The sequence below is a fragment of the Mus caroli genome, unplaced genomic scaffold (genome assembly GCF_978045245.1).
Source record: "Mus caroli unplaced genomic scaffold, Mus_caroli_1 scaffold_15, whole genome shotgun sequence".
Lineage (NCBI taxonomy): Eukaryota > Metazoa > Chordata > Mammalia > Rodentia > Muridae > Mus > Mus caroli.
This window is the reverse complement of record NW_028227270.1, coordinates 20,851,381-20,878,988: the sequence shown is the minus strand read 5'-3', so window position 1 is coordinate 20,878,988 and position 27,608 is coordinate 20,851,381. Positions and strand designations below refer to the sequence as shown.

The window sequence follows — 27,608 nt, the reverse complement described above, 5'->3', positions numbered from 1 at the left end:
GCAACTGAGAACTGAACCTCAGCTTTACGTTAAGTGCTCTGCCACTCAGCTCTGCCCACAGCCCTCCTTTCCCTTTTATTCTGAGAAGAGTCTTACTACGTTACTCAAGCACCCACTCAAGCAAAAACTTCATGTTTGAACTTTCTATTCCATTTTTTTTAATCATTAGACTATATATGTATTATATGGATAATATGTAAACATGTATACATAATATGTATTATATACATATGTATCTTATACATATACATTTACTCATATCTACATTTTAAATGCAGATCTAAGTATATACATCTACTCATGTCTCTATTTTCATTTCATTTATTTATGGCTTTTACAAATATATTCTATAGCTCAGAGTGACCTCAAACTCAAAGCTATCGCCTTGCCTTAACCTCCAGAATCCTAGAAATGCAGATGTGAGCCAGCATGCCTGCCCCCGCCTTTAATTTAGATGATGGGTAACACTATGCACATGTACCTTGCCGTGTTATTTAGTAATATATCTTGATGATCACAGCATATGCATACACAAAGAGGGCCATTTCTTTTCATGGCTATGCAGATGGTACTAGTTTATAAAAATCATTATAAATTAAGACCTTCTAATTTAGAGGAATACATTTTAAATGTTATTACTGGGAGCTGGAGAGATGGCTCAGTAGTTAACAACACTGGCTGCTCTTACAGAGGATCTGGGTTCAATGCCCAGCGTCTACATGACAGCTCACAAGTGTCTATAACTCCTGCTCCAGGGAATCTGACACCCTCATACAGACACAATCAAATCACCAATGTACATAACATTTTAAAAAAAGTTATCACTGACAATTGCTCTTTACTTACGCCATGCTGAAAGATGGTTTTGCATCCTGATCAGACAAAGAAGCAATGGTATGCTGAGGGAATCCTTAATAGGTTAAAAAAAAAATTACAGCATTAATTTCTTTTATAGGCAAAAACCACAATTTTCTGAATAAGAATCTTAAAATATTCTTACCAGAAATTCAACAAAGTTGTATAAAGGCTCTTTCCTGCCTTTGAGGTCGGTATGTGCCTATCGTAGTATAATGAAACTCAGAGGAAAAGGAGGGATGGTCTTACTATACACAACCTCACACTCCAAAAGTTATATCTTTAATTTAATAAACCACATTTAAAAAAAATAGTTCCCGTTTTATATAGCTCCTAATACAACCAAATATGCATTAAATGATACAGTATCTCTTTAAGCACATATAAAGGAAAACCAAAATCCCTTTAAGTGCTAGGCATAGTGACTCACACCTTCAATTGCAGCACTTAGGAGGTAGAGGCAGGCGGATCTCAGTGAGTCCGAGGCCAGCCTGGTCTACAGAGTGAGTTCCAGGACAGCCAGGGCTATATAGTGAGACCTTGTCTCAAAAAAAGATTATTTAAAATGATCATTTTTATGACCAATAATTTTCTACTCCTTGAAAAAAAAATCAGAGTAATTTGGCAAACTTTGCTATAACTTTCTGTTTTTGCAGTTTGTATGACATACTTTGATTGTACAATAAAGATTTTGTGGCTTATTTAAGAAATTTCTTGGGCTGACAAGATGGCTCAACGGGTAAGAGCACTGACTGCTCTTCTGAAGGTCCTGAGTTCAAATCCCAGCAACCATCCCATGGTGGCTCACAACCACCTGTAATGAGATCTGACACCCTCTTCTGGTGCGTCTGAAGACAGGTACAGTGCACTTATATATAATAACAAGTAAATCTTTGGGCAAGCAGGGACTGAGCAAGCAGGGTTGACCAGAGCGGGCAAGGTTGACTGGAGTGAGCAGAGGTCCTAAAAATTCAATTCCCAACAACCACATGAAGCCTTACAACTATCTGTACAGCTACAGTGTACTCATATACACAAAAATAAAGAGATAAATAAATCTTAAAAAAAAAAAGAAATTTCTTACCACAAGTATTTTTCATTATATAAAGTATCTTTTTATCTTTGTAATTTAACAAGACCAGAACTGTTATCAACAAACAGGATGGGTGGCTTTAATTTCTCTTTATAAACATGTTTCAATATGTATTTTTATTATAATAAATTCAAGTAGGAAAACAATATTCTTAAATATGAAAATGATAACTTGCACAAATGAAAGCAGAATGCCTGACTTGAAGCAAAGGAACACAGTAAAGCAACACGGGAGCGACACACATACCCATGCGAATGAGTGAGCACTCGGAGCTTGAGCTGGCAGGAGGGGGGCTCACATGATGTGCTAACAACTCCTTGTAATGGGTTTCATCTAAGATAACATGGTATGTGCCTAACAGGCAAAGGCAAAACACAGCAGGTTAAAGACAAGTGCTTCTGTGTAAAACCTACCAAAGTTTCTAGAGATGAAAATCTATAATTTCATAACCATTATAAGTAAATTATCACTTAAAAATAATATAAATCTCTCAATGTCTCTAGACATAATAGTAACTAAAAAAATTAAAACCAAGTTACACAATCTTTACAAAGTATTACATACAGTGAGAGTGCTACCTTTTTGAAAGTTATAACTCTAAAACACTGACCTATTGAGAACTCCTTGCATTTTAAATGGTTGCTTAGAACACTCAATGATGTGTTTAAGAATATAGCTATATTTTGAACTACAGACTTGAATGGTTTAGGTTTGATGGTGTAAAACATCCTAATTATTTAATAAATTATTTCTTACACAGTAATTATAATTATTGAAGATAGCAGATATATACCACCAGTTTCACGAGCAAGTACAGTACAAACTCGAACCTCCGCAGATAATCCAATAACAGACACTCTAATTTTAGCTGTCTTCAGGGTCTTCATAAGATCCAAAAAACATGAAAGATTTCAGGAGGAAAAAAAATTAATGAATAACCTTGAAAATTACTGTTCTGGAAACTAGTGCTATAGAGTCTAGCTTGAGTCTTGATCCTACCTTGATGAGATCGTAAATATTAGATGGATCACAGGTGGTAAGGCTGCTGAAGATGATTAGCACTTCTCTACTTGTATGTCCAGGCATGTGTCTGCAAAGGTAAAGATACATCCCAGTACAGGGGAACAAACGCCAGAGCCAAGAAGTGGGAGTGAGTGGGTATCAGAGCAGGGCAGGGGGAGGGTATAGGGAACTTTTGGGATAGCATTTGAAATGTAAATGAAGAAAATATCTAATAAAAAGAAAAAACAGAAAGGGAAAAAAAAGATACATTCCAATAGGTCAAATACATTACACTAGCTAAGAATTTATCCAAATGGAGAGTAAACATGGTTTATTCAGTTAAGCTACAAAGAGAGATAATAAATAAAAGTTACATCCAACTCATGATGATTAAATTCTAAATTTCAATCTCTCTCAAAAAGATGGGTGGATGAATGGGTAGGTAGATAGATAGATAGATAAATAGATGGATAGATTTTTAGCCCAGGTTGACCTCAAACTCATGAGCCTCTCCTGCCTTAGTCTCTGCAGTACTAGAATTACTAACATGCAATATATGCCTTGCCATTCAATTAATTCTCAATTAAAATTTTTTTCTTAGTTCTATGTACTGCTGTGGATTTTCTTTTATCTTTCTAAACTATACTTTAACTGATAAAATATAAAGATAACCGACACCACAGGGCAGTGGTAGAGTATGCTTCCCAGAACTTGGGAATCAGAGGCAGACAGATCTCAAGTTCAAGGCCAGCCTCATCTACAAAGTTCTAGGACAGACAAGGATTACAGGCGGAAACATTGTTTCAAAAAGCCAAACCAAAACAAACAAACAAACAAAAAACACCAAAATAAGCATCATAAATAACATTTTAAGGTTTTTTTCTATTTAACTCTTTTGTTATAACAGGCTTCATAGAGACCCATGTTGACATACTTTCAACACAATTTACAGAAAAAAATCTGAAAAAAATAATAATATAAATGGTTATGGTTGCGCATGCCTGTAATCTCAACATCTGGGAAGTAGAGCTAGAAGAGTCAGGAGTCCGCCTGTATAGCTCCAAGGGATCAGAGACTCTGGCCTGATGTACTCACGTACACTTACATGTATATACACACACAGAGACACATAATTAAAAATAAATACATTTTAAATTACTGGGGGCTGGAGAGATGGCTCAGCAGTTAACAGCACTGACTTTTCTTCCGGAGGTCCTGAGTTCAATTCCCAGCAACCACAGGGTGGCTCACAACCATCCATAATGAGATCTGATGCCCTCTTCTGGGGTGTCTGAAGACAGCTACAGTGTACTTACACATAAAAAATAAATAAATCTTTAAAAGAAAATTACTAACTTTAGGGTCTGCATAGCCATGCTTAAGGAATTATAGAGCGATGGTTCTCCATTGCAGGTCATATCTACAGCTTTCTTCAAAGATGTTATATGTTTCCTTGGGTTTCCTAAAGTAAAATGAAATATCTTTTAGTAAAACACTATATAAAAATATGGAAAAGCATACTGTTTCCAAACTGTACAAATCTATGATTTTAAAGAACAGAATGCCTTCGATTTCTGCTTTTCTCAGTTTGCGTGTTTAATAAGAAGTCTCCTTTCCTTTTGTTTGGCTCATTTGTTTTGTTGATACAGTATCTCCCTATAGCTCTGTGTCCTGGAACTCAAACTCAGAGATCTGCCTGCCTCTGCCTCCTGATCTCAGAGATTAAAGATGTGCAACACTACTGAGGCTCAAGTCTCATTTCGTACTGGAAATTACAATGTTTTTGCTAGATATAAAATCCATATCCATTAATATACACTTAAAATGAATATTATTCTAGAGTGAGCAATCTTTACACTTATCAAGATCAGTATTCTCATATTTTAGCTTCTCTGAAACAGGAAGATTACAAGTTCTAGGCCAACCCGAGCTACACAGTGTCAAAAACCAAAAATAACAGTACAAAAAGTTCCCAGAAAGATTACTGATATAAAAAATTAAGTTTTATGTAACTGAGCAAAGATAAAAGCAGTGAGGTATATATTTTATTAGTAAATATTCATAAAAACGACTCAATTCCGTATTTCTCTTGGGGGAAGCAAACAAGAACTCACAAAGATCTAAACAGGAGGGAGGGTTCAGCAAAGTGCAGCTGTTACCTCATTAACATCTGAGAAGACTGGAAGACTATCTGAAGGGACGGCCTATGTATGCCGATGCTTCTAGAACAGCTGACAGACATCACCATAACACTGCTATAAACAAGTCATGAGTAACTTCTCAGCTTTCCCACCTTCTGTTTTGCTTTGCTGATAGACTGGATATCCCTACATAGCTCAGAACACCTCAAACTCACTAGACCAGGGTGGCTGGGAACTTTTAATTCTCCTGCCTCAATACTGCTGGGAATACAGGTTTGCACTGCACCTGGTTTATTTGTTAAATAGTTTCTGGTCTTTCCTGGCATGAACTGTCTACTTCCATTTTCTAACAAATCCAAACAAGTGAAAGACACAGACCGACCTCTGCTCGGAGTACCAACACCCAAATGTCAGTCTCCTGGCTCTCTGTCCACTAGCATCCCACACAAAGTACTTAAAATCCACTGTGTGCTGGGCCCAGGGGAAATGCACACTACCTCAGTGTCAGGGTGGCTTACACAACGGTCTGACTGTAAGGACAGAAGCTGTCCAAGAGGATTACAGAATCCCTAAAGGACTGTTCATCTTTTCAACATATGAATTCACTGCCAACTCTACAAAAAATTTGATGACAGGAGGGAAAGAGAAGAGAGTTGATCTTCTCTTCTTTCTTGGAGGAACTCGCCTTCCTCAATCTCATGATAATCCTAGTCAGTTTGTGGCACTGACTTTCCTCCATTCTATTGGTCTGCTATGGGCACAGCAAGCTCAGATCCCTGGCCTTGCCAACAGCTGTTGGATTCACAGTCCTTGAGTAAGGTCAAGAGGAATTCTAGTGAATTTATAATGAAGCTATGGACTATGCTGGCCATAAAAACTTGGGGCTATTGAAAACATCATTTTTCTTGAGAAGGAAGTTGGATAAAACCAAGATCCCTAGAAACAGCTACCTAAGAAATCAGCCTACCTCTAAATATACGCCAATTCCTTTTTTGCAGTGAAATTATTTTGAGAGGTTTTATATTCATGTCTTTTGGCTTTTTTCACATATATGGCTGTTTTGGCTGCATGTTTAACTATGCACCATGTGTTTGCCTAGTGTCCCTACAGACCAGAAGGCACTATCATATCTGCTGGAAATGGGGTTAAAGATGGTTATAGGCTGGCAATATGGGTGATAGCAATTGCACTCAGAACCAGTGCTCTTAACTACTAAGCCATCTCTCCAGCCCCTAGAGAGTTTTAGTATTAGTGATCAAACCCAGGGCTTTATTAAGCTATATCTCTAACCTTTCCTAAGACTACTTGGGGGTTGTGATAATTTGAATGCAATTGGCCCCCACAGGCCCACAGGGAGTGGCACTATTAAGAGGAGTGGCCTTGTTGGAGTAGGAAGTGTGTCACTGTGAAAGTGGGTTTTGAGGTCTTCTCTACGCTCAAGCCACACTCAGTGGGACAATCTCCTGCTGCCTGCAGTTCAAGATGTAGAACTGTTGGCTCCATCTCTAGCAGCACACCAGCCTGTGAGCTGCCATGCTTCCTACCATGAAGACACAGAAACTAAGCCAGCGCCAATAAGTGCTGTTCTTTACGAGAGTTATCGTGGTCACAACGTCTCTTCACAGCAAGAAAACCCCAACTACTGTTAACTAATTTCTTGGCATACTTTTGGCAAATTTATATTTGATTCCTTATGGCCAGAGTCAAGAACTATTAGTGAACAAAGTCATCTCCCTTATGTGTATTAACTAAAGATTGAGAACCTCATTTAAGGAATAGTCTATTTTACAAAAAGAAAGAGTGATGCAATTTGAAACAGCAACATAACAAAGACAAAAGAAACTGAGATTACTGTTGTTTACTTTATGTACTGACTTTATGCCCATCGACTGTTTTCCCTGCATGTATGCAGTCACAGAATGGTGTTAGATGCCCTGGACCTGGAGTAACAGTCAGGAGCCCCTATGTGAGTGCTGAGAACCAAACTCACGTCTTCTGCAAGAACAAATGCTCTGACTCATTCATAAATAGCCCAATTCAACTTTTATACTTTTTGCTTTTTAAATTAGATACTTTTCAATTTGAAAATTAAATTTTGTAATTAGTTACCAATTGGGCTAGCTTAATATTTTCAGGATGAAGAATGTGTATTTAAATAAGCATATTTACTTCCAGTACATCTACTACTTCAGACCTCAATTTGAAACAATTAGTAGTAGATTCCAAGAGTTCAATAGGAAGAGATTATGTTGTTTCACCTAAAATGCACATAGGAAGGTTTTACAGAGTTAGATAAGCGAAGCCCTTGAGTCTTGTAAAGATACTTTTATGCATACCTGAGAGTTCAGTCAGTTTTTCAGCTCTTTTACTCTTAGTTACAATTATTCCAATCTCAAAGTAAAAACAAAAATAATTATTTTAATATAACAAATTATTTCCTCTTGATAAAAATACATGGACTATCAATTAGTAACTGCAAAACAAAATAATGAACATACATAAAACTTTTCTCATAGTGTTTTTGAAAAATCTAGCTATAAACTGTCTATACGTTAATAAGACATACTACATGGTTAACATTTAGAGTTATTTTGCTCTTCAATATTAAGTATACCAAAAATAGGTACATAATCTGGTTCCCTTAATACTTCAAAGAATCTATGCCCCATTTAAAAAAAAATAAACTATATTTGACAGCAAAATAGGAATCTAGTTCTGAATTCATTTGTCTACATACCTGACTGATAGGGTTTTGATCAAAATATTCTTCTACAAAGTATTCCAGCAACTGTTGAAATAAAATTATAAGGAAGCATAAAGGCAAAGCAGCAACAACAGACACCACGCCAGTGCCCTGTAGAACTATTTATGGAGCAGGACTTCTCATGACTTTGGGGGACACAAGGGTGTGAGCTGAGACAGTGTCACACTATGCATCCCTGGCTAGCTTCACCTCACTCCTAGAGCAGACCGACACTGAACTTGGCGAGATGTTCCTCTCGCTGCCTCCTGGGCACTGGATTGTAGGTATGTATGTAACTCCAGCTCTCTCAGATTGTCATAACTGTAAACACGTTGTGAAAATGTTCAATTGTAAAAGCATATGGAGTGGGTGATAAGACAAACAGCCCCGTTTAAAGATGAGCCACATCAAACACAGCACCAGGCAGGCACCTGCTACCCTGGCTACAGGGGAATCTGAAACAGGAGGGTCTCCTGAGGCAAGGAGTCTGAAGTCAGCTGAGGAAACACAGCGAGATCTCATCTTGAAATTCAAAACCAAAAAAATTAATGGATCCATTTGGAGTTGTCTAAAACAACATAAATAAGAAAAATATCCAATGAGGAGAGAGGTGTCAGCAGAATCAAAAACCGGCATCAAGCAAGGCCCTGAGGCAGATGATCTCTCGAGTCTCTGGTCTACAGAGCTAGTTCTGAAACAGCAAGGACTAAGCAGAAACTTTGTCTTGAAAAAACTAACTAAATAAATAAATAAGTTGGAATATTATTAATATGCTGTTAAGGTGAAAAAACAAATTCAAAGTCAAAGGAGAATGAACAGTCAGTCAGTTGGGGAGAGGGGAATAACTAGCCTCAGAACAGCAGTTCTCAACCTGTGGGACACAACTTTTTGGGGGGCCTGAATGATCTTTTCACAGGGGTCGCCTAAGATCATTAGAAAATACAGATAAACACTGATTCATAACAAGAGCGAAATTACAGTTATGAAGTGACAATGAAGTAATGTTATGGTTGGGGGTCACCACAACATAAGGAACTGTATTAAAAGACCACAGTATTAGGAAGGTTGAGAACCACGGATAAACCGAGACAACTACTTTTTCAAGTTCTTTGTTTTGCTGTAGCTCAGGCTGCCCCTGGACCTCGTTTTGTAGACCAGGCACACTTGAGGTCAGAGGACCACTTTCTAGACTTAATGGGTTTTCTCCTTTCACCATTTTTTCTTTTTAGACGTATTTATTTTATTTCATGTATATGGGTATCTTGCCTGCATGTATATCTGTGCATATACGTGCCTCATGCTTAGGTGTTGGACTTCCTAGGACAGGAGTTCCTGCCAACTAGGAAGTTCCATCTGGGTGCTGGAAATTGAGCCAGGGTTGCCTGGAAGAACAACTAGTGAAAGCCAGGTTGTCAGTCTTGCACGGCAAACCTTAAAGCACAGAGCCATCCTGCCAGCCCATTTGCTTGTTTGTTTGAATTATTGAAGGATTAATTCAACACATATTTATAGACTAGTTCTTGGAATAAAAATCACTTTAGAAATGATCTGGTGTAAAGTCTATGGACAGTGCCTCCAGCCCAGCATAAGAACAAGTGAGGCGTGCTCAAACCCCTGGAATCTCAGAGCAGGACTGGGGCTGCTCCCCCACCCTGCCCCGGGGCCTCTAGTGCCTGCTCTGGAACACGTAACCACGACCCCTAGCTGAGGTGACCACAGGCACCCAGTCACACAGCACAGCACCTAGAACACCTCTCCATTTTAAAGAGGCACCTCAGCATCCTTTGCCTTCAGCCAATGAGCTTCCCCTTCCTGGAGACTCTCACCACCATCCCCAAAATTATATAATCCCTGGTTCACCCAGAATAAAGCCTATGCAGCCAATCCACCCCCAATGAAGCACTATGAACAAGCAAGTCGTTTCACGGAGCAGCTGCACCCAGAGAAGAACTTTGCCTAAAAGAGAAGAGCCACAACACTAAGACTCCCAGAAACGCTCTTCTCTTTTCTCCCACCCCTCTGCACTCAGCACTCTGCACTCTGCACTCACTCCCAACCAGCCTGGAATCTTGCTTGTCCCAGGCCCTGATTTCCCCTCCTAGACTTGCTCTGATGCCCCAAAGGGAGACCCAGATTCCAGACTCCCCGCCCCAGACTTTGCCCAACCCTCCTTGAGCTGATTTATCTGTGTATCAGCTGTGTCCAGATACAACCAGCAGAGAGGCAGAACACGGGACCAACATTTCTACTCAGTTAACATTTGTTACTAATTGGGAAAAAAAGCAAAACAAAATTTCCTGCATTCTTAAACTGTTATATAATATATATTTTTACTTGTACATATGTATATACTCTTTCCCTACATTTAGCACAAACTTAGGGAGTCTACTGTACCTTTAAAGTGCACGTCAGTCTATTGGGCTTTAAATCCTGATCTTCCATTGTTCTCGATCCATCCACCACCACATACAGGTGGCGCATCTACCAAAAACAAGGAGAAATGTCCAAGTACATTTTTGAGGAAGAAGCAAAATTATTACTTACTATTCAAATATTCTAGACATAAATTTTAAATATATTCGTTTAAAAGGTTGTTGTTTCACTGTTTATTCTGTCAAGTCAGAATATTTCTCTGATCCAAACTAGTTCTGCACAAACTAAAAGAAAAATTCCTAACATACCATTCCAAGTCGAACTTGTCCATGGTGCTCAAACACTCTGTTAAAATTATAAAAAATAGTTAATTGAACATCATAGCTACCAAAACTCAATAAAACAATCTGTATCTTTTTCATTGATTATTAACTTTTGAAATACATAAAACTAAAGGCATCATGGGTGGTCTCTGGAGACCACTTTTCTTGGGGGCAAGGGCTACTTGCTAGCTCTTTACCCCTACTCAGACAATTGTGGTGAGCTTCCCGAAGCACACAGTTAAAAAGAGATACGAAGGACGGTCACAGAGGGACAGAAAGGCTTCGAGAACCTCTTTTCCTTTTGTAACTCTTTCTCAAAAGCAGCTCATACCTTTTCCTCTTTGCCTTGAAGAGAATATCTTCTATTGTAGCTTTAAGTGATCCAGTTTCATCTTCTTTAAGAATTTCCCTGAAAACAATATTTGTTAGTTTGAAATAAGCTAAAAATACTAATCCAATAAATAGTAAAACATACAAAGATCTGTATATGTGTGTTCGCAGCAGCACAATCCATAATAACAAAAAACTGGAAGTTGATGAAAACGTCTCAAATGCTGAATGAATACACAAAATGTAGCATAAGAGTATAGAGATATTCTCCAGCAATTACAAAGGAGCACATTCAACATGAAGGAGCTGTGAAATTACATAAAATGGGCGGGAAAGGTGATCTGTAGGTCATGACTGTGTGTACAGGTGGTGGGGACAGAATGAGTATAAAGGCACTTACTGCCCTCATTTAATGTTCTAAAAGTAGTTTATGGCAAGAGTTATTCAAAACAGTAAATATTTTTCAAAAGAATTTCACTGGGTTGTCAATTGAGATATTGAATTTTAACACACATGAAACACACTTTAATAAAACTGAAGTTAAAAAGAAAGAGACAGTATCTCTAGCATGGCCAATTACATCTAACTTACCAGGTTCTCTCATAACCTCCTTCCCACCGCTTGGTTCTCTCAGGTTCTTCATCCATGGTGCTTATAATGATATATATACTTATTCAACTCTGTAAAAAAAAAATAGATCACCAATTAACCTAATTACTTAACAGTTAGGGACAAAGTTTAAAATATCAGGATGCAAGGTCATTTTATTCTTGCAGTGTATTCAGTAACTATTCTATGAAAATACAAAATTCTCAGTTGGGCAGTGGTGGCACAAGCCAGCATGGTCTACAGAGCGAGCTCTAGAGTGAGTTCCAGAGCAAGTTCCAGGACAGCCAAGGCTACACACAAAGTAACCCTCTCTCCAAGAAAAAAAAGTCAGAAGATTAGAGACTAGTCCTAAGGGGCTTTTTATGAAACCTGTTACAATATAACATTATTAATTAAATTCTGTATATTTCCCACGGAGTTAAGAAGTCTCTCATCATTTGCCTCAGAAAACTTGATCGTTTGTCTTTAAAAGGTAAAAATACCTCAGACTGGCAAATGCTTACTCAGCATCCTATCCTCCACGTGCAAGAATAGCTGCCAGCCCAGACAGTTCCTATCTGAAACCGCAGACAGGGAACTAAGGCCAGAACGTTATTCCCTGAGCCTCTCATGCTGATGCACCCTTCCCTCTTCAAGCCCAAACTGGGCTACACAATGAGACTCAAGCCCCTCAAACACCACTGTGAACATAAAAATAAAGTTCTGCCCGGACATGGTGGAACTGATGGGAGGTGACGTGGAAATAAAAGATAAAGACAGGTACCTGTAGAAGCAGGACTGGCTTTTTTACTCAGAAACAGGAGGGCAGAGGCAGGTGGATCTCGAGCCCAGTCTGGTCTACTAACAGAGTCTAGGACAACCAGGGCTCTGTTACACAGAGAAACTCTGTCTCGAAAACCAAAAAAGTAAAAAAATTAAAAGGATGAGCCCTTAGAATAGGGAACAAAATACCCATGGGAGGAGTTAAAGAGACAAAGTTCGGAGCAGAGACTGAAGGAATGACCATCCAGAAACTTCCCCACCTGGGCATCCATCCCATATACAGTCACCAAACCAAGATACTATTGCGGATGCCAACAAGAGCTTGCTGACAGGAGCCTAATATAGCTGCCTCCTGAGAGCCTCTGCCAGTGCCTGCCAAATACAGAAGCGGATGCTCACAGCCATCCATTGGACAGAGCACAGGGTCCTCAATGACAGAGCTGGAGAAAGTACTCAAGGAGCTGAAGGGGTGTGCAGCCCCCTAGGAGGAACAACAATATGAACTAACCAGTACCCCCAGAGTTCCCAGGGACAAAACCACCAACCAAAGAGTACACATGGTGGGACTCATGGCTCCAGCTGCATATGTAGCAGAGGATGGCCTAGTTTGTCATCAATGGGAGAAGAGGCCCTTGGTCGTGTGAAGGCTCTAAGCCCCAGTATAGGGGAACGTCAAGGCCAGGAAGCAGGAGTGGGTGGGTTGGTGAACAGGGGAAGGGGTAGGGGATAGGGGGTTTTCCGAGAGGAAACCAGGAAAGGGGATAACATTGGAACTGTAAATTAAAAAAATATATATCTAATTTAAAAAAATAACAAAACTATGAGCCTGGCTGTGGTGGAGCACACCTTTAATCCCAGCACTCTGGAAGGCAGAAGCAAGCAGATCTCTTGAGTTCAAGGCCACCCTAGTCTACAAAGTGAGTTCCAGGACTGCCAACACTACACAGAGAAACCGTCTCTAAATTAATTAATTAGTTAAAAATAAATAAAATTTCTGTTCAGGATGGGCATAGTGGAATACACCTGTGATCCCAGCACACGTGTGTGCGTGTGCACACACAGTTCGCATAATATTACTTTTAAGCTTTTTAAATGTTGCTCCACCGCGTCAACATTTGCTTTATATTTTACTCTTCTATTACTCTCTTAATTCGGAGAAAATGAGAAGCAACGAGTAAACGCCGCACACTTTTTGGCTGGGTATACGGGGCCTCTCTATGATGGAGAATCCGACCGGGGAGAAGTTAGAAGTCCCCACGCCGCAGCCAGATCACCGGTTTCCTAGACTTTCTGTCATCACACCCAGCCGCCCCGGGAGATGCTCACGGGGAGCTCCTCGCGTGCACCCGCGAGCCACAGCGCGCTTGGCCACTGCGGAGGCTCTGCCTCGCCTTACCCTGCCTGGCACGAGGTCAAGGGTGATTTACTGTTCCCCGTGTTCAGAGAGGGACAGGCTCGGGGCTGCAAACTTGCTTCGGGCCACACAGACTCACGGTAAACGGCAGCCCGGCAGCGAGAACTTTCTTGAGCCCGCAGCCGGCCTCGCAGGCGGAAGCTGCCGCGCTCCCTGCACACGCCCCCCCCCCCCCCCGGCTCCCGCCCTCCAGGTCCCCCCGAGGCCAACCCCGGCTTTGCACCTCGGTCCTCAGCTCCAGGCTTCTTCTCCTGTCCGCCTCACTCTAGCCCTCCACAGCCTCAGGACCCCGCAGGTCTCCACGCGTAGACCAACCAGCCTCGACCAGACGACCCTCACCGGAAGTACCGGCAGTCCGAGTGCGCCGCCAAAATTCTTCCGCAGCGCGCTGGCGCCACGAAAAAAAAAATGTTCCGGCGGCAGAGGGCAGCTGCTGCCAGAAGAGGGAGCTAGGGAGCAAGTGGTGCCCAAGAGCGTAACTGCCTTCCAGTTCACCAGTATTTCTACTGTGGGGTGCATTTCTGTAGGCCAAACAGCTAAAACTACAAGTTCTGGATATGTTATACATGCGTTTAGGGAGGGTTTTTTTTTTTTTTTTTTGTCCGTGGGTTTTGTTTTGTTGGGTTTTTTTTTCCGGTTTTGTTTAGTATCTGGATGTTTTTGCCTGCGTGCATGTCAGTGCACCATGTTCGTGCATGGTTGGGGCAGGGGACGGAAGATGGCATCTGATCCCCTGGAACTGAAGTTACAGATGTTTGCTATCTGCCATGTGGATGATGGAAATCAAATCCGGACCCTCTGGAATAGCAACAAGTGCTCTTAACTGCATAGCCATAGCCCCACCCGCCGCCCCAACCCCACGAGCGCCAAGCATGCTCTTTAACCCAAGAATAAGAGGATTCCCCCCAATAAAATAAAAATACATCTAAGCATATTTGTGAATAGAAGTAAGACACATTCGAACTTTTCCCACTCATAACTTTGGCTCTGTATAAATAGTCTTAGAAACTAAGACTGAGCTAGGAAGAGGAAGGGCACCAGTCTCTAACTTTTTTTTTTTTTTTTTAACAATTTTCCTGCTAAGTCACTCACTCTCCTCTGTAGTTCTCTTGAATACAAGGAATGGCAAGACTGATCTGTAAACATCCTTATGACGAGGAACCGAGACTACTCCCAAGCAAAGAGCAAGCCTGGCAGGACAGATCACCTCCCACATGAGGGCGATTACCTATGGTGGGGAGGCTGAAAGCTGGCACTGGGGTAACTACCTCGCCATAAACAGGCTGCCTCGGAGTGATGACATCACTAGCAAGGTCTCCAGAAACCCTTTCGAAACCAGGCCTTTGTTGGCATAAGTGATCAGACCCATGCCTTGACCAGATCACCTGACCAGACCACAGGCTCTGTCATCTATGCACACCACAAGCCCCTCCCATTTCCCTTTTCTATAAAATGTCAAAGTTCATCTCAGCCCCTCGAAGACAGACTTGGTATATGCAAACCCCTTTATCTGTTTTTTCTCATCATGGCCACCTTAATAAAAACCCTTTTCTCTGTCATTCATCATAACGTGTCTCTTTGGCAAACTGAGACCGGTGGCCAGACAAGTCTGCTAGGACTGCTGGAACAGGGGCTTTTTATTAAAACTTTGTTAACAGGGTACCAAAGCAAAACAAAATGTGCCCAGAAATCATGGTAATCGCAGTATAATTATGACTAATATTCCAATCACATATAAAGTAACAATAAAATTATCTTGCCTAGTGAAATACCTTTTCAGGCTGTGAAACTAAGAACAATGTAAAGAAAGAATTGAATAAAACCTGGGTGTGGTGGTACATACCGATTATACCAGAACTAGGGAGATTGAAGCAGGATTACAAGTCCAAGATTGGCCTGGGCTATATCGTAAGACCTCGTCTAAGTCCCTCCTATTCCACTCTCTTTCCCTCTCCCTCTCTAAGTGTGGTGTGTGTGTGTGTCCATGGCTGGCTGGCACAATGAAGTTAGAAAATCTGTGAACAGTTTGGGTAGTGTAATTGAAATACAAAAGGCGTTTAATTTGAAAGGCTGCGAGAAGTGAGCCTTAACAACCCAATACTTTTTTGTTTTGTTTTGTTTTTTGTTTGGTGTACACAGGGTTTCTTTGTGTAGCCCTGGCAATCCTAGAACTAGCTCTGTAGATTAGACTGGCCTTGAACTCACAGAGATTTGCCAACCTCAGCCTCTGTTAGGATTAAAAAGATTTATTTAGGGCTGGTGAGATAGCTCAGTGACTTAAAGCACTGGCTGCTCTTTCAGAAGTCATGAGTTCAATTCCCAGCAAGCACATGGTGGGTCACAGCCATCTATAGTGGGATCTGATGCCTCTTCAGGCAGGTGGATGTATATGCAGCAGAGCACACAGACATTAAATAAAATTTTAAAAAAAGATTTAGTTAAGCCAGGCAGTGGTGGCGCACGCCTTTAATCCCAGCACTCAGGAGGCAGAGGCAGGCGGATTTCTGAGTTCGAGGCCAGCCTGGTCTACAAAGTGAGTTCCAGGATAGCCAGGGCTATACAGAGAAACCCTGTCTCGAAAAAAAAAAAAAAAAAGATTTAGTTATGCATATTCTATCTGCATGTACACCTGCATGCCAGAAGAGAGCATTAGATCCCATTATGGATCCACCATGTAGTTGCTGGGAATTGAACTCAGGACCTCTGGAAGAGCAGTCAGAGTCCTTAACCACTGAGCCATCTCTCCAGCCCTCATCCAAATGCCTCTAAGTTGAAACCAAATAATAGAGCAAAATGCTTGTTTTAAATTTCTATGACTAGGGTGTAGACAAGTGTGAGACCTGGATTCCATCCCCAGCACCACACACACATGAAGTGGAAACGTAAGGGTTCTTTGGAAAGTCAGTTATGTTGGATAGCATTTTGCTGGGGCAAACACATGACGGAGTGTTTTCCTAAAGCAGACTCATGAAGGAACCTTTCACTGAAGCAGACACAGTAGAGAGGTTGTTCTGCTAAAGCAAGCACATGAAAGGACACGTGGTAAAGGAGTCTTTGCTAATGACACGCATGTATTGGTCTGCCTTACACTGCGTAGTTGAGCTCCTTTTGTTGGGACTCCATAGAGACAAACGCATGAAGAGACTTCTGGTGGTGCTGTGGCTTCTTGCTGCTTCTGCTGACTCAGGCCAATTGGCAGAGTGATGGCAGCTGAGACAAGACTCATGTGCTGAGGCCAGACCCATGGAGAACATGTGATGTTTGCAGGAAGTATAAACAGGACTCAACAGACAATGACAGAGGTGGGGCTTGGCTTGCTGGTACAGCCCGCTGTGCGATGCTTGTTCATCTCGACGCTTCCCCGAGAGAGGCACAGCCCAGAACTTCTTCTGAATGTCCTTCCTGGTCCCTCCTGCTGACTTGTACCAATTCATCTCAGGCCTGGCCGTCCACACGCCACTGCTGCTGCTATCCCAACACTACTGTACTGAACTGCTGGTATACCCATGAAGTGTTGGCAAGTGAAGAATTCCCATACACCAAGGGGAAGCAGCCTTCTGCTCTGATCATTCTTGACCCTTTCAGGTCTTTACAGATTCTTCAGATTTCAGATGAAGCTTTTCATATTAATATAAAGTCCTTCAAATACATTCAAAACTAAAACAAGATACTTACACTAGACAGAGCAACCCTACATGACACAGTGTATCACTTAGCAGTCAGTACCCTACATGACACAGTGTATCACTTAGCAGTCAGTATCCTACATGACACAGTGTATCACTTAGCACTCAGTACCCTACATCACACAGTGTATCACTTAGTAGTCAGTGCCCTACATCACACAGTGTATCACTTAGCACTCAGTACCCTACATCATACAGTGTATCACTTAGCAGTCAGTGCCCTACATCACAGTGTATCACTTAGCAGTCAGTGTCTTACACTACACAATGTTTCACTTAGCAGTCAGTCTAGGATAGAAAAATAAACAAGATTTCCTAGTCCAAAGGATCAAGATCGCACCTCTATCTAAACTCACTAGTAAGTGGCTGAGGCAGATAACCAGAGCACTACGTTCCTTATCCATGAAATGAGAACAAGCAACAGTCACATGCCAAGAGGCTGTTATGAGAACTGATCAAGGTATCCTGTATATCTGTATATACAATGTTAACTGCAAACAGTGGACTAGTATTTACTGTAAATACTAGACTTTATTTCAAAAATATAAAGCACACACAACAAAACATCATTGCCTTTCCTGGGGGAGGGGTCAGTTCATGTATGTTTATTCTAATGTTTTCAGCTTTTCAAAATGGAAACCTTGATCTTACCGACTTACAATAACACACACACACACACACATAAACATGCATCACTTAATGCAGGGAACTTCATAAGAAGGGTTATGTTTTCACATAACTATTGCCCAGAATAGTTTTACTAGCAGAAAGTAGGTATGAAAACCGAAAACCATAGATCAGAATGTAAAATGCCTCTAAGGTTTAATCTAGCCCCTATTTTACATTAAGAAACTGCCTGAACAGACCGATGGACACACCCTGGTACTGGCTTCAGGCCTGCAGTGGTAGCACCACGTTGGAAAAGAATTATTTCTTTTATTCTTCCAACATCTAATTTTATGGCACAGTTTTATAATTCCTGCCACTTCATTTTCTTCATCTAGCAGAACAGACCTGCTTTGTGAGGCCACTAGCAAATTGGCTTCATAAACTACGGAGGAGCCAGGCCTGGAGGAGAACCTCTCATCTACCTGCCACCGGGGGAGTTGGAGACAGGAGGACTGCAAATTTGAAGCCTGCCATCTTGAGCTGCCTAGTGAAACCCTGTCTAAATCAAAACAAAACAACAGAAAAGAACAGTGATTTCCAAGAGGGAGAAGTTAATTAACATAATGACCAGTTAAGGAGCTCCAAACAGTCTTTCCTACTCGATGTCAATCCAAAAGGGATGAAAATACTTTCTTGTACTATGTTCAGCATGTAGAAAATAAAATTTTTCTTTAATTTGAAAAAAAAATTGACCCAGTGTTATACAAAAACATTATTTAAATTTTTATCATTGGAAAATAATTCAAAAATTGTATAAACAAGAATATGTACTGCCATGTCTGAAAGGGATATAAAACATTTTCAGCTAAAACAGACCAAATTGGGCTGGGTGTCAATGTGGTCTATAAAGCACTATCAGCTTATTTTATACTATTAACAAGAATTTTAATTTTTAAAGAACATCCTGGGATTTACAGACACTGTTTAAGTATCATGCTGTTCTATGAACATTATCCCATTTCTAGTCAGAGTTTTGTTCACTGCCCAAGGACTGAGCAATCACCTGCTAGCACAGCACTCAAGGTAGTTCATACACTGAAACTTTAGTATAGCTTTGCACAACTGACTCTAACAGTACTAATGACATCAAATAAGCACATTATAGAAAGAGAACATCAGGTTTAATACCTTATAAAATATGTACAAAACTTGAGCATTCCTGTGAAATACAATTCAAGTCATAATTGTAAATGTAATTGGATACTCTGATACAATGGAAAAGTCTAGTGGGTTATCCAAAAAAAAAAAAAAGCGTGTAAACTATACAAGATAAAAAGCACTTTAACCCTGGATTTAAAATCATCTTTCAAACGTAAATATATATTTACAATTCTTAAATTTCACATATTTGTTAATTTTATATGATCTTAAGTGTTAGGAAAAAATGTAAAGCCAAAAATAATCCTATTCATTTGTTAAAAGTCAATATAAGAAAAACAGTGGTGGGGAACATGGCCGATATAGTGTATCGTATTTCCCCTGAAATACAAAGGCAGGAATGCTGTCATTTGCAGTCATAAAACAGACTTAGCCAAAACTGCCTTAGCAGTTTCAGTTTGGAGATGTCACCGCAGGAAAAGTGATGATACCGGTCCACGACGTTAACTCCTGCACCAGCACTCAGAGAAACTGTGTGAGTTCAAGGCCAGCCTGGTCTACAGCGTAAGTTCTAGGTCAGCCAGGGCTACACAGAGAAACCCTGTCTGGAAAACCAAAAACAACCTGATTCTAAATAACAGTCACCTGAGGGCTGCTGCAAAGATTGATTAGACGGTCTACCTGGAGGAACACGCTGCCTGGCGTGTGAACCTTCACATCACAGCTCAGACACATCACAGCTGACACCAGGACCTTTCTTGACATTTAAAACCTCAAGCAACATTTTAATTCTTAATACAAGAATCAATGTTGAAACTGTAAAATTCTTAATTGGAGTGTTCAGCCCAGTCAATTATCGAAAGTCATTTATAAAATGCTTCAATACTGGAGATAGGAAACTGATGGTATTAAAGCTATGGAAACTTTGTAATGATCACAAAGTTTTAACTTCCCAGATTAGAGTCCAAAGTCAGTTTGCCTCTGGAGAGAATTGCAGAGACATTGTGCAGGCAGATGCACCTCTCCCTTCTCCCGCAACTGGCATCTGTCTAAGGTTTCCGTCTGTCATAGTCTCCCACCATCCTCTTGATGTGCGATAATTTGCTCTTCAACTGCTTGCAGTAATTCCTCTTACTTTTATAATCTGCAGACTGAGACAGAGAGAGTAAATCACATAAATGTCAACACACTAAAGAATGAGACTCTAGCTGGGCAGTGGTGGCACACATCTTTAATCCCAGCACTTGGGAGGCAGAGGCAGGTGGATTTCTGAGTTCGAGACCACCCTGGTCTACAGAGTGAGTTCCAGGACAGCCAGGGCTATACAGAGAAATCCTGTCTCGAAAAAACAAAAAAATAAAAAATAAAGTAAGACTCTAGAAGTGTCACTGGATATATTAACTACACTCAAGGAATGATTTATTTATTTTATGTATATAAATACACTGTAGCTCTCTTCAGACACACCAGAAGAGGGCATCGGTTTCTATTACAGATGTTTTTGAGCCATCATGTGGTTGCTGGTAATTGAACTCAGGATCTCTGGAAGAGCAGTCAGTGCTCTTAACCTCTGAGCCATCTCCCCAGCCTTCTCCTTTTTTCTAATGTTTGTTTTAGAGAAAGAGAACACACCAAGTTGGGTGAGTGAATACAGAGGTAGGGAGGATCTGGGAGGAGTTGGAGAGAGGGGAAAACATCAAAATTATATGAAAAAAAATTAAATTAAAAAAAATGGGTCTCCTGAGAAAGCAAGGATAAACAAAACAAAACAAAACAAAAAAAGGAAAGACTAGTCATAAAGAAGTAATGAGTACTAAATGAGTCTGTTTAAGGTACTGAGCACTATCACTGACCACACAGGCAGATGGTTTAAGGTACTGAGCACTATCACTGACCACACAGGCAGATGGTTTAAGGTACTGAGCACTATCACTGACCACAAAGGCAGATGGCCTTTTTTCCTCAGTAATATCTTTTAAACTGATTTTTACAATATGTTTATTTCTAAAAATATGTTAAGTCACTATGAGAATTCGCTGACCTTTGTGTTTATAAATTATCTTTAAAAAAAAAAAAATTTGAGGGGCTGCTAGTAAGATGGCTCAGGAGATAAATACACCTGCCGCAGAGCTCTGAGATCTGGGTTCCATCCCCAGAATCCACACAATGGAAAGAGAATGGACTCCTGCAAGTGTCCTTTGAAGTCCACCCCTGTGCCATGGTACACATGCTCCTCCACGCATCCATACATACATGCAAACTTCATACATACACACAGTAAGTAAGAAGAGGGTGCTGGCTCCCCTTGGGCATCCTGGACAACAAACTCAGGTCCTCTGCCCCATATACTCCTTTAAACTCATTTAAAGGGTTGGGGAGGGGCTTTGATGCAAAGGGCCTATTACTGAAAGCAGGAGGACTGAGTTTGATATCCAGCACACACATAAGAAGCCAGGTGTGATGCCTGTAGCTGTAATCCCAGCCCTGGAGGGAGGGGCACTGTCGGGGAGGAGATAGAAGGATCTTGGGTCACTCAATCTAGCAAAAATAGTAAAGCAAGCTCCAGATTCAACAGAAGACCCTATCTCAAAAAATAAAGTAGGAAACACACACACACACACACACATACACACACATCTTAGTTAAAATCATTATGCTCTGTAATTACAATAAAAACTTCTAGCATTAAGTATTTTGAAAACAAAAAGTGTTACAACAGTGCCTGGTAATATCAAGTGCTACCAAGGACAAAGCAAGATTCTCAGTGAAGGTGTGAACTAGTATAAGCTCCTGGGAAGGCTGTATGACAGAATCTACTGAAGCCAGACACACACAGACACACCCACACCGACACACACACATATATACACACACCCTCACACAGACACACAAAGACATACACACACACATAGAAACCCACACCCACCCATACCCACAGACACCTACACCCACACACACACATACACCCACATGCACCCACATGAGCCTAATGATTCTACAGTTTACAAATGTAAATCTCTCAGATGTGTGCACACTGATGCTGTATTCTTTGTGAACGTTTAAAACCAAGGAATCAAATAATCGTTAACAATAAAATAAATAGGCAGACATAGCAACACATTCCTTTAATCCCAGCACTTGGGAGGCAGAGGCAGACAGATCTCTGAGTTGAGACCAGCCTGATCTACAAAGAGTTTCAGGACAGCTAGGGCTACACAGAGGAAACCCTGTCTCGAAAAGCCAAAAAATAAAATAAAATAGATGATTAAATTCTATTTTTGTACAACATAACACTACATAGTGATAAAAAGAAATGAATAACAAACACACAAAAGCACAAATATATCTTTGTTTTTCTTTCTTTCTCCAGGCCCATGATTTCTTTTTATTCAAGTAATTTTAAATAGTCAAGACTAATGTATAATTTTGGGGGATGGTATAAGAACAGGAATGTTGCAGGATTTTCCCTGTTCAATTATATTAGTGCAGAGGAGACCTGTGGTTGGACAGGGAAAAGGGAGGCGGAGCTAAGAGTTGCACAGACAGCGTCTCAGGGGATGAGAGGAGAGGAGGAAGATGGCTGCGGACATGAACCCATGTCCACTTACCAGCTACAGTCGCTATGATTTCACAAGGTTAGAAATTTTGGGATAAAGCTTTTATCATTATGAACTGGCTCTAAAATTATCGTATTGGCATCTTATAAATAGCAATTATAGTGATACATAAATCTGATGGGTTAATTAAGCTCTAAGGGCCTTGATTCTACCAGGTAATTAGGTGTTGAGATGGCTGACCATGCTGAGGCATTGTGTGGTAGTGAGAGAAACTAAGGGGCGGGGGAAGCCTTGTGGTCCAGTGTGGCTGGAAGAGAGCTGAAGGGCCAACAGGAGAGCGTAGTCCCGCCCTTGGAGAGTTGGAAGGTTCATTTTTTAATATTTCCCATAACACAGGAGAGGAATAAAAATGAGGAGCTATTAAGGTTACTAAAAAATGTATTTCTTTTTCTGAGCGCCAAGAATACAGGTTTGAGGTCACTCTGTGAAAACTCACCCACCCTCCCACTATGACTTACACAGTATTTACAGATATACTTCAACTTTAAAGAAAGATTTTAGGGCTGCGCATGGTAAAGCATTGCATCTGACCCCAGCACTTGAGAGACAAAGGCAAGCTTGATCGACAAAGCTGAACTGTAGACTAGCCAGGGATATCCAGTGAAACCCTGTCTCAAAAAAAGTATTTAGAAAATCGGTATAAACAAATAAGGCTAAAGTTCTAACGTCTCAGTTATAATGCTCAGAGGTAAAAGACAGGGACTTTGTCTATAATCAGTGTGCATACACAAGAAAGGAATAGTCACTATAAACATTAAATAAAAGAGTCTCAAAATTGAATACTTACGCCCGGCCATGGTGGCACACACCTTTAATCCCAGCACTAGAGAGGCAGAGGCAGGCGGATGGATCTCTGAGTTCAAGGCCAGCCTGGTCTACAGAGTGAGTTCCAGGACAGCCAGGGCTACACCGAGAAACCTTGTCTCAGAAACACCAAAAGAAAAAACAAAAAACAAAAAACTGGATACTTACTCCCTTAACTTGCTTTAGTCTATTATATTCATCAGCAGCAGCCTAAGGATAAGAAACAAAAAGAAAGAAAATGGTTATTGAAGCATTTTCTCCCTCAAGAATAGTATTCTTAGCCGGGCGTGGTGGCGCACGCCTTTAATCCCAGCACTCGGGAGGCAGAGGCAGGAGGATTTCTGAGTTCAAGGCCAGCCTGGTCTACAGAGTGAGTTCCAGGACAGCCAGGGCTACACAGAGAAACCCTGTCTCGAAAAAAACAAAAAAAAAACAAAAAAGAAAGAATAGTGTTCTTTGGAGCTAGAGAGAAGGCTTGGTTGTTGAGATTGTGGCCTTCCAAGTACCTAAAAGGGCGTGTGAAAGCCACACATCCTTCCTATACAATTCTCTCCCTTTTTTTTTTTTTTTTTAAGATTTATCTATTTTATGTATATGAATACACTGTAGCTGTCTTCAGACATACCAGAAGAGGGCATCAGATCCCATTAAGGATGGTTGTGAGCCACCATGTGGTTGCTGGGAATGGAACTCAGGACCTCTGGAAGAGCAATTAGTGCTCTTAACCGCTGACCCATCTCTCCAGCCCCACTCCAGTCATAACTCAATGAAGCCTCCCCTAAATTGTCTAGGCATCTGACTGCCTTAATTCCCTCTCAGAGTATTTACTCAAACAGTCCTTTCTAGAGATAATGTGAACAGTGTCAGTCATACTGTCTAAGCCATTCAGATATCAGGCCCCTGATTAGAATTTGAGTTCTCTGCAGGGAGGGACATAAAATTATCAAATACACAAAAACTGATTAATAAATGCTGAATGAACTGAAAAAGGTTTACCAAAATATGAGATAGAAGCTGTAAAACAATAGATAAATCAAGGTACAGTAGTGCCAGGCAGTGGTGGTGCACACCTTTAATCCCAGCACTTGGGAGGCAGAGGCAGGAGGATCTCTGAGTTCGAGGCCAGCCTGGTCTACAGAGTGAGTTTCAGGACAGCCAGGGCTGCACAGAGAAACCCTGTCTCTGGGGGAAAAAAAAAAAAGATAAAGATAAAGGAGGCAGATCTCCTCAACCGAAAACTGTTAAGTATTCAATGGTTATGAAGTGAGCATATAAAGTGATGGGGAGGGAAGGTTTAGTTACTAATACCCAAGGCAGTCAAAGGAGCCACCTAGCACACTGCTGGGGAAATGTGGTTGGTACAATCCTGATGGGCAACTGAAATGTTTTAAATGCACGCCCTCTCTCTGGATCAACAGTGTCACATTCTGGCTTTTGTTTTCACTACCTAAGAACACACAAATACAAACCTGAAAGGCTTGCCAGTAGCTTTTTCTTTCTTTTTTTTTTTTTAAGATTTATTTATTTATTATATGTAAATACACTGTGGCTATCTTCAGACATACCAGAAGAGGGCATCAGATCTTGTTACGGGTGGTTGTGAGCCACCATATGGTTGCTGGGATTTGAACTCATGACCTTCAGAAGAGCAGTCGGTGCTTTTACCCAATGAGCCATCTCACCAGCCCGCCAGTAGCTTTTTCGTATTGCACTATTTCCAAAGAAATGTCCTTCAGTAAAGGATGATACAATCATAAAATTAAAAATCCTATAGCTACAAATTTGAAATCCCAGCACTGGTAGACAGAGGCAGGAGCATGAAGGGTTCAAGGTCAGCCTGTGCTCAGAACCAGGCGCTGGGTCACTAGAAGTAGACTTTTATTACTGATACCGAACAATAACCACAAGCTACTTCTGTGTAAAGGAGATGGAAGGAAAGCTGTGCCAAGCACTGTGTTCAAGCAGCAGTGGGAGGGAGCTTGCCTAAAGTGTTGTCTATCTCTGCAAAAGAAGAAGAAGAAGAAGAAAAAAGAAGAAGGAGGAGGAAGAAAAGGAGGAGAAGGAGGAGAAAGAAGAAGAAGAAGAAGAAGAAGAAGAAGAAGAAGAAGAAGAAGAAGAAGAAGAAGAAGAAGAAGGAGAAGAAGAAGAAGAAGGAGAAGAAGGAGAAGAAGAAGAAAAGAAGCCAGGTGAGACAGCACATGCCTATAATACTACCACCTAAGCAAGAACTGGAGCAATCAGAGCCACTGTAATATGCATTATATTGGTAAACTGCCACATGCTGTTTGAGCTCACTGTGATGCTTGCTCCGGAAGCAGGGGTGACCATTCCCCTCAGACCCAAGCGTGTTTGTGTCAAGGGTCCTCCAAAACCCCTCATCTGAGAATGGACTCACCCACCTCGTACTCCACGGCAGGGAGAGAAGAGAACAGCCAAACAGCCCCAGTAACAACGCTGTGTCCTTAATAACTGCTAGAGCTGAATCCAGAGGCTACCACTGTTTACCCCAAGGCAGAAAAATGTCAGCTTTTCTGGCAGTGGGAAGCAGGAGCTGAAGTTGAGCCATGGGAAGCCCGTGAGCAGGAGAGAAAGCTCAGCGGGGAACAACAGCCTGAAAGAGGCTTCCCCAGTCAGTGTCTGCTGGACAATTGCAAGCCCCTAATTTGATAACCTTCCTGCTGTTATTTGCTCATGTACTTGAAAACCTAACACAAGAGGGCACTCCACTTTGCCCTTGCCCAGTCAATTTTTGGTGACTAGTTTGAGTGCCTATCTAATGATGCTTGCTTGCTTTTGATTTCTCCCTCTCCCTCTCCTCCCTCTCCTCCCTCTCCCTCTCCTTCCCTTTCTATTTGTTTGTTCTTTGTTTTTTCAAAATCAGATTTCTCTGGGTCCTGGAACTCTCTTTGTAGAACAGGATGAGCTCCAACTCAGAGATCCCCCTGCCTCTGCCTTCTAAGTGATAGGATTAAAGACATGCACACCTTAATTTGAATTTTGATTTTGTGTGTATGGGTGCTTAGCCTGCAGTAAGTCTGCATATCACTTGTGTCCAGTCTTTATGAAGGGCAGAAGAGGGCATCAGAAATCCTGGAACTGGGGTTACAGATAACAGATTGAGTAGTGGCTCCTTAGGAAGTGAACTCCAGTCTGGGAGACAAGCCAGTGCTCTTAACTGCTCAAAACAAGTCCTGATTGAAGATTGTGTCTGCCTACCTACACTCCTGGCACTCATGGTAACAAACTTTTTCTGGGGTATGTGGTAGAAATTTAAGGAAGAAAACACATGCCTGCCCACCAGCCCACCCCAACCCTCACCCCCGCCCTTCATGTAACCCTGGCTATCTTAGAACTCAGTACGTAGACTAGAATGGCTTCAAATTCAGAGAGCCTACTCATGCCTCCCAAGTGCTGAGATTAAAAGTATTCAACAGACACCAAGTCCCACCCAAGGGATACACTTCCATATCTCCAGTTCTGAGTTGAGGTTTTTTTACAAGAAAAATGAATTGTATTTATATGTATAAAAATGAATATGGTCACGTTCTTTTAAATAGGAATTGATATATTTATATATTTAGACTATTGCTTTGTACCATCTAAATTTTATTGAGAGAGAGAGAGAGAGATTTGAATTCCAACATTTAGGAGTTTGGAAACCAGACAAGGTGGCCCATGTCTGAAATGCCAGTATTTGGGAGATGGTGGCAAAAGTCTCAGGAATTCAGTGCCATCCTCAGGTATGTATATTGAGTGTGAGGTCAGCAGGAAGTATGTGAGACCTGTCTTGAAAAACAAAACACAAAACTGAAAAGTCAGACAACTTACCATGTACTCTTCACTCTCCTCTCTGTAGTCATCCAGCTCTTTATCCAGACGAGAGAGCTCTTTATTGACATCGTCCAGTTCTGCCTGTAAGCTCTTATACTCCTGCAGACCTGCATCAAAATTTCTCTTGTAGAGTTGTCTTTGTTGATCTGAAGTGATAGGTGGATATTCCCTGAGAATCAGAAGGGAAAATGATTTGTGAGTACCCTCTGCACATATTAAAAGCCAGTGGTTTTCCCTCAAAGACAGCACACTGGTAAG

General features: G+C 41.1%; 2 protein-coding genes across 10 annotated transcripts in view; both read right to left on the bottom strand.

Annotated features, from left to right (window-relative positions):
• LOC110307932 (general transcription factor IIH subunit 2) overlaps positions 1–14,001 on the bottom strand; it is a 45,101-nt gene extending 31,100 nt beyond the window's left edge. For all 3 annotated transcript variants that reach the window (XM_029468288.2, XM_021180218.3, XM_021180220.3), the window contains exons 1-12: positions 13,869–14,001; positions 11,452–11,540; positions 10,862–10,939; positions 10,516–10,552; positions 10,229–10,315; positions 7,829–7,879; positions 7,428–7,482; positions 4,307–4,412; positions 2,948–3,038; positions 2,742–2,829; positions 2,195–2,302; positions 847–910 (exon numbers count right to left, since the gene is read on the bottom strand). In XM_029468288.2, the coding sequence (XP_029324148.1) occupies positions 847–910; positions 2,195–2,302; positions 2,742–2,829; positions 2,948–3,038; positions 4,307–4,412; positions 7,428–7,482; positions 7,829–7,879; positions 10,229–10,315; positions 10,516–10,552; positions 10,862–10,939; positions 11,452–11,507 (821 nt within the window). In that variant the 5' untranslated portion in view covers positions 11,508–11,540; positions 13,869–14,001. The remainder of the gene's footprint in view (positions 1–846; positions 911–2,194; positions 2,303–2,741; positions 2,830–2,947; positions 3,039–4,306; positions 4,413–7,427; positions 7,483–7,828; positions 7,880–10,228; positions 10,316–10,515; positions 10,553–10,861; positions 10,940–11,451; positions 11,541–13,868) is intronic.
• A 2,236-nt stretch (positions 14,002–16,237) lies between these two features.
• Positions 16,238–27,608, bottom strand: part of Ocln (occludin) — a 57,213-nt gene continuing 45,842 nt past the window's right edge. For 4 of the 7 annotated variants that reach the window (XM_021180866.3, XM_021180865.3, XM_085830882.1 and 1 more), the window contains exons 7-9: positions 27,348–27,519; positions 23,688–23,729; positions 17,446–20,249 (exon numbers count right to left, since the gene is read on the bottom strand). In XM_021180866.3, the coding sequence (XP_021036525.1) occupies positions 20,148–20,249; positions 23,688–23,729; positions 27,348–27,519 (316 nt within the window). In that variant the 3' untranslated portion in view covers positions 17,446–20,147. Of the gene's footprint in view, positions 20,250–23,687; positions 23,730–27,347; positions 27,520–27,608 lie in introns of all 7 variants that reach the window. The other 3 variants (XR_015045371.1, XM_029468412.2, XM_021180864.3) reach the window with 3 other exon arrangements.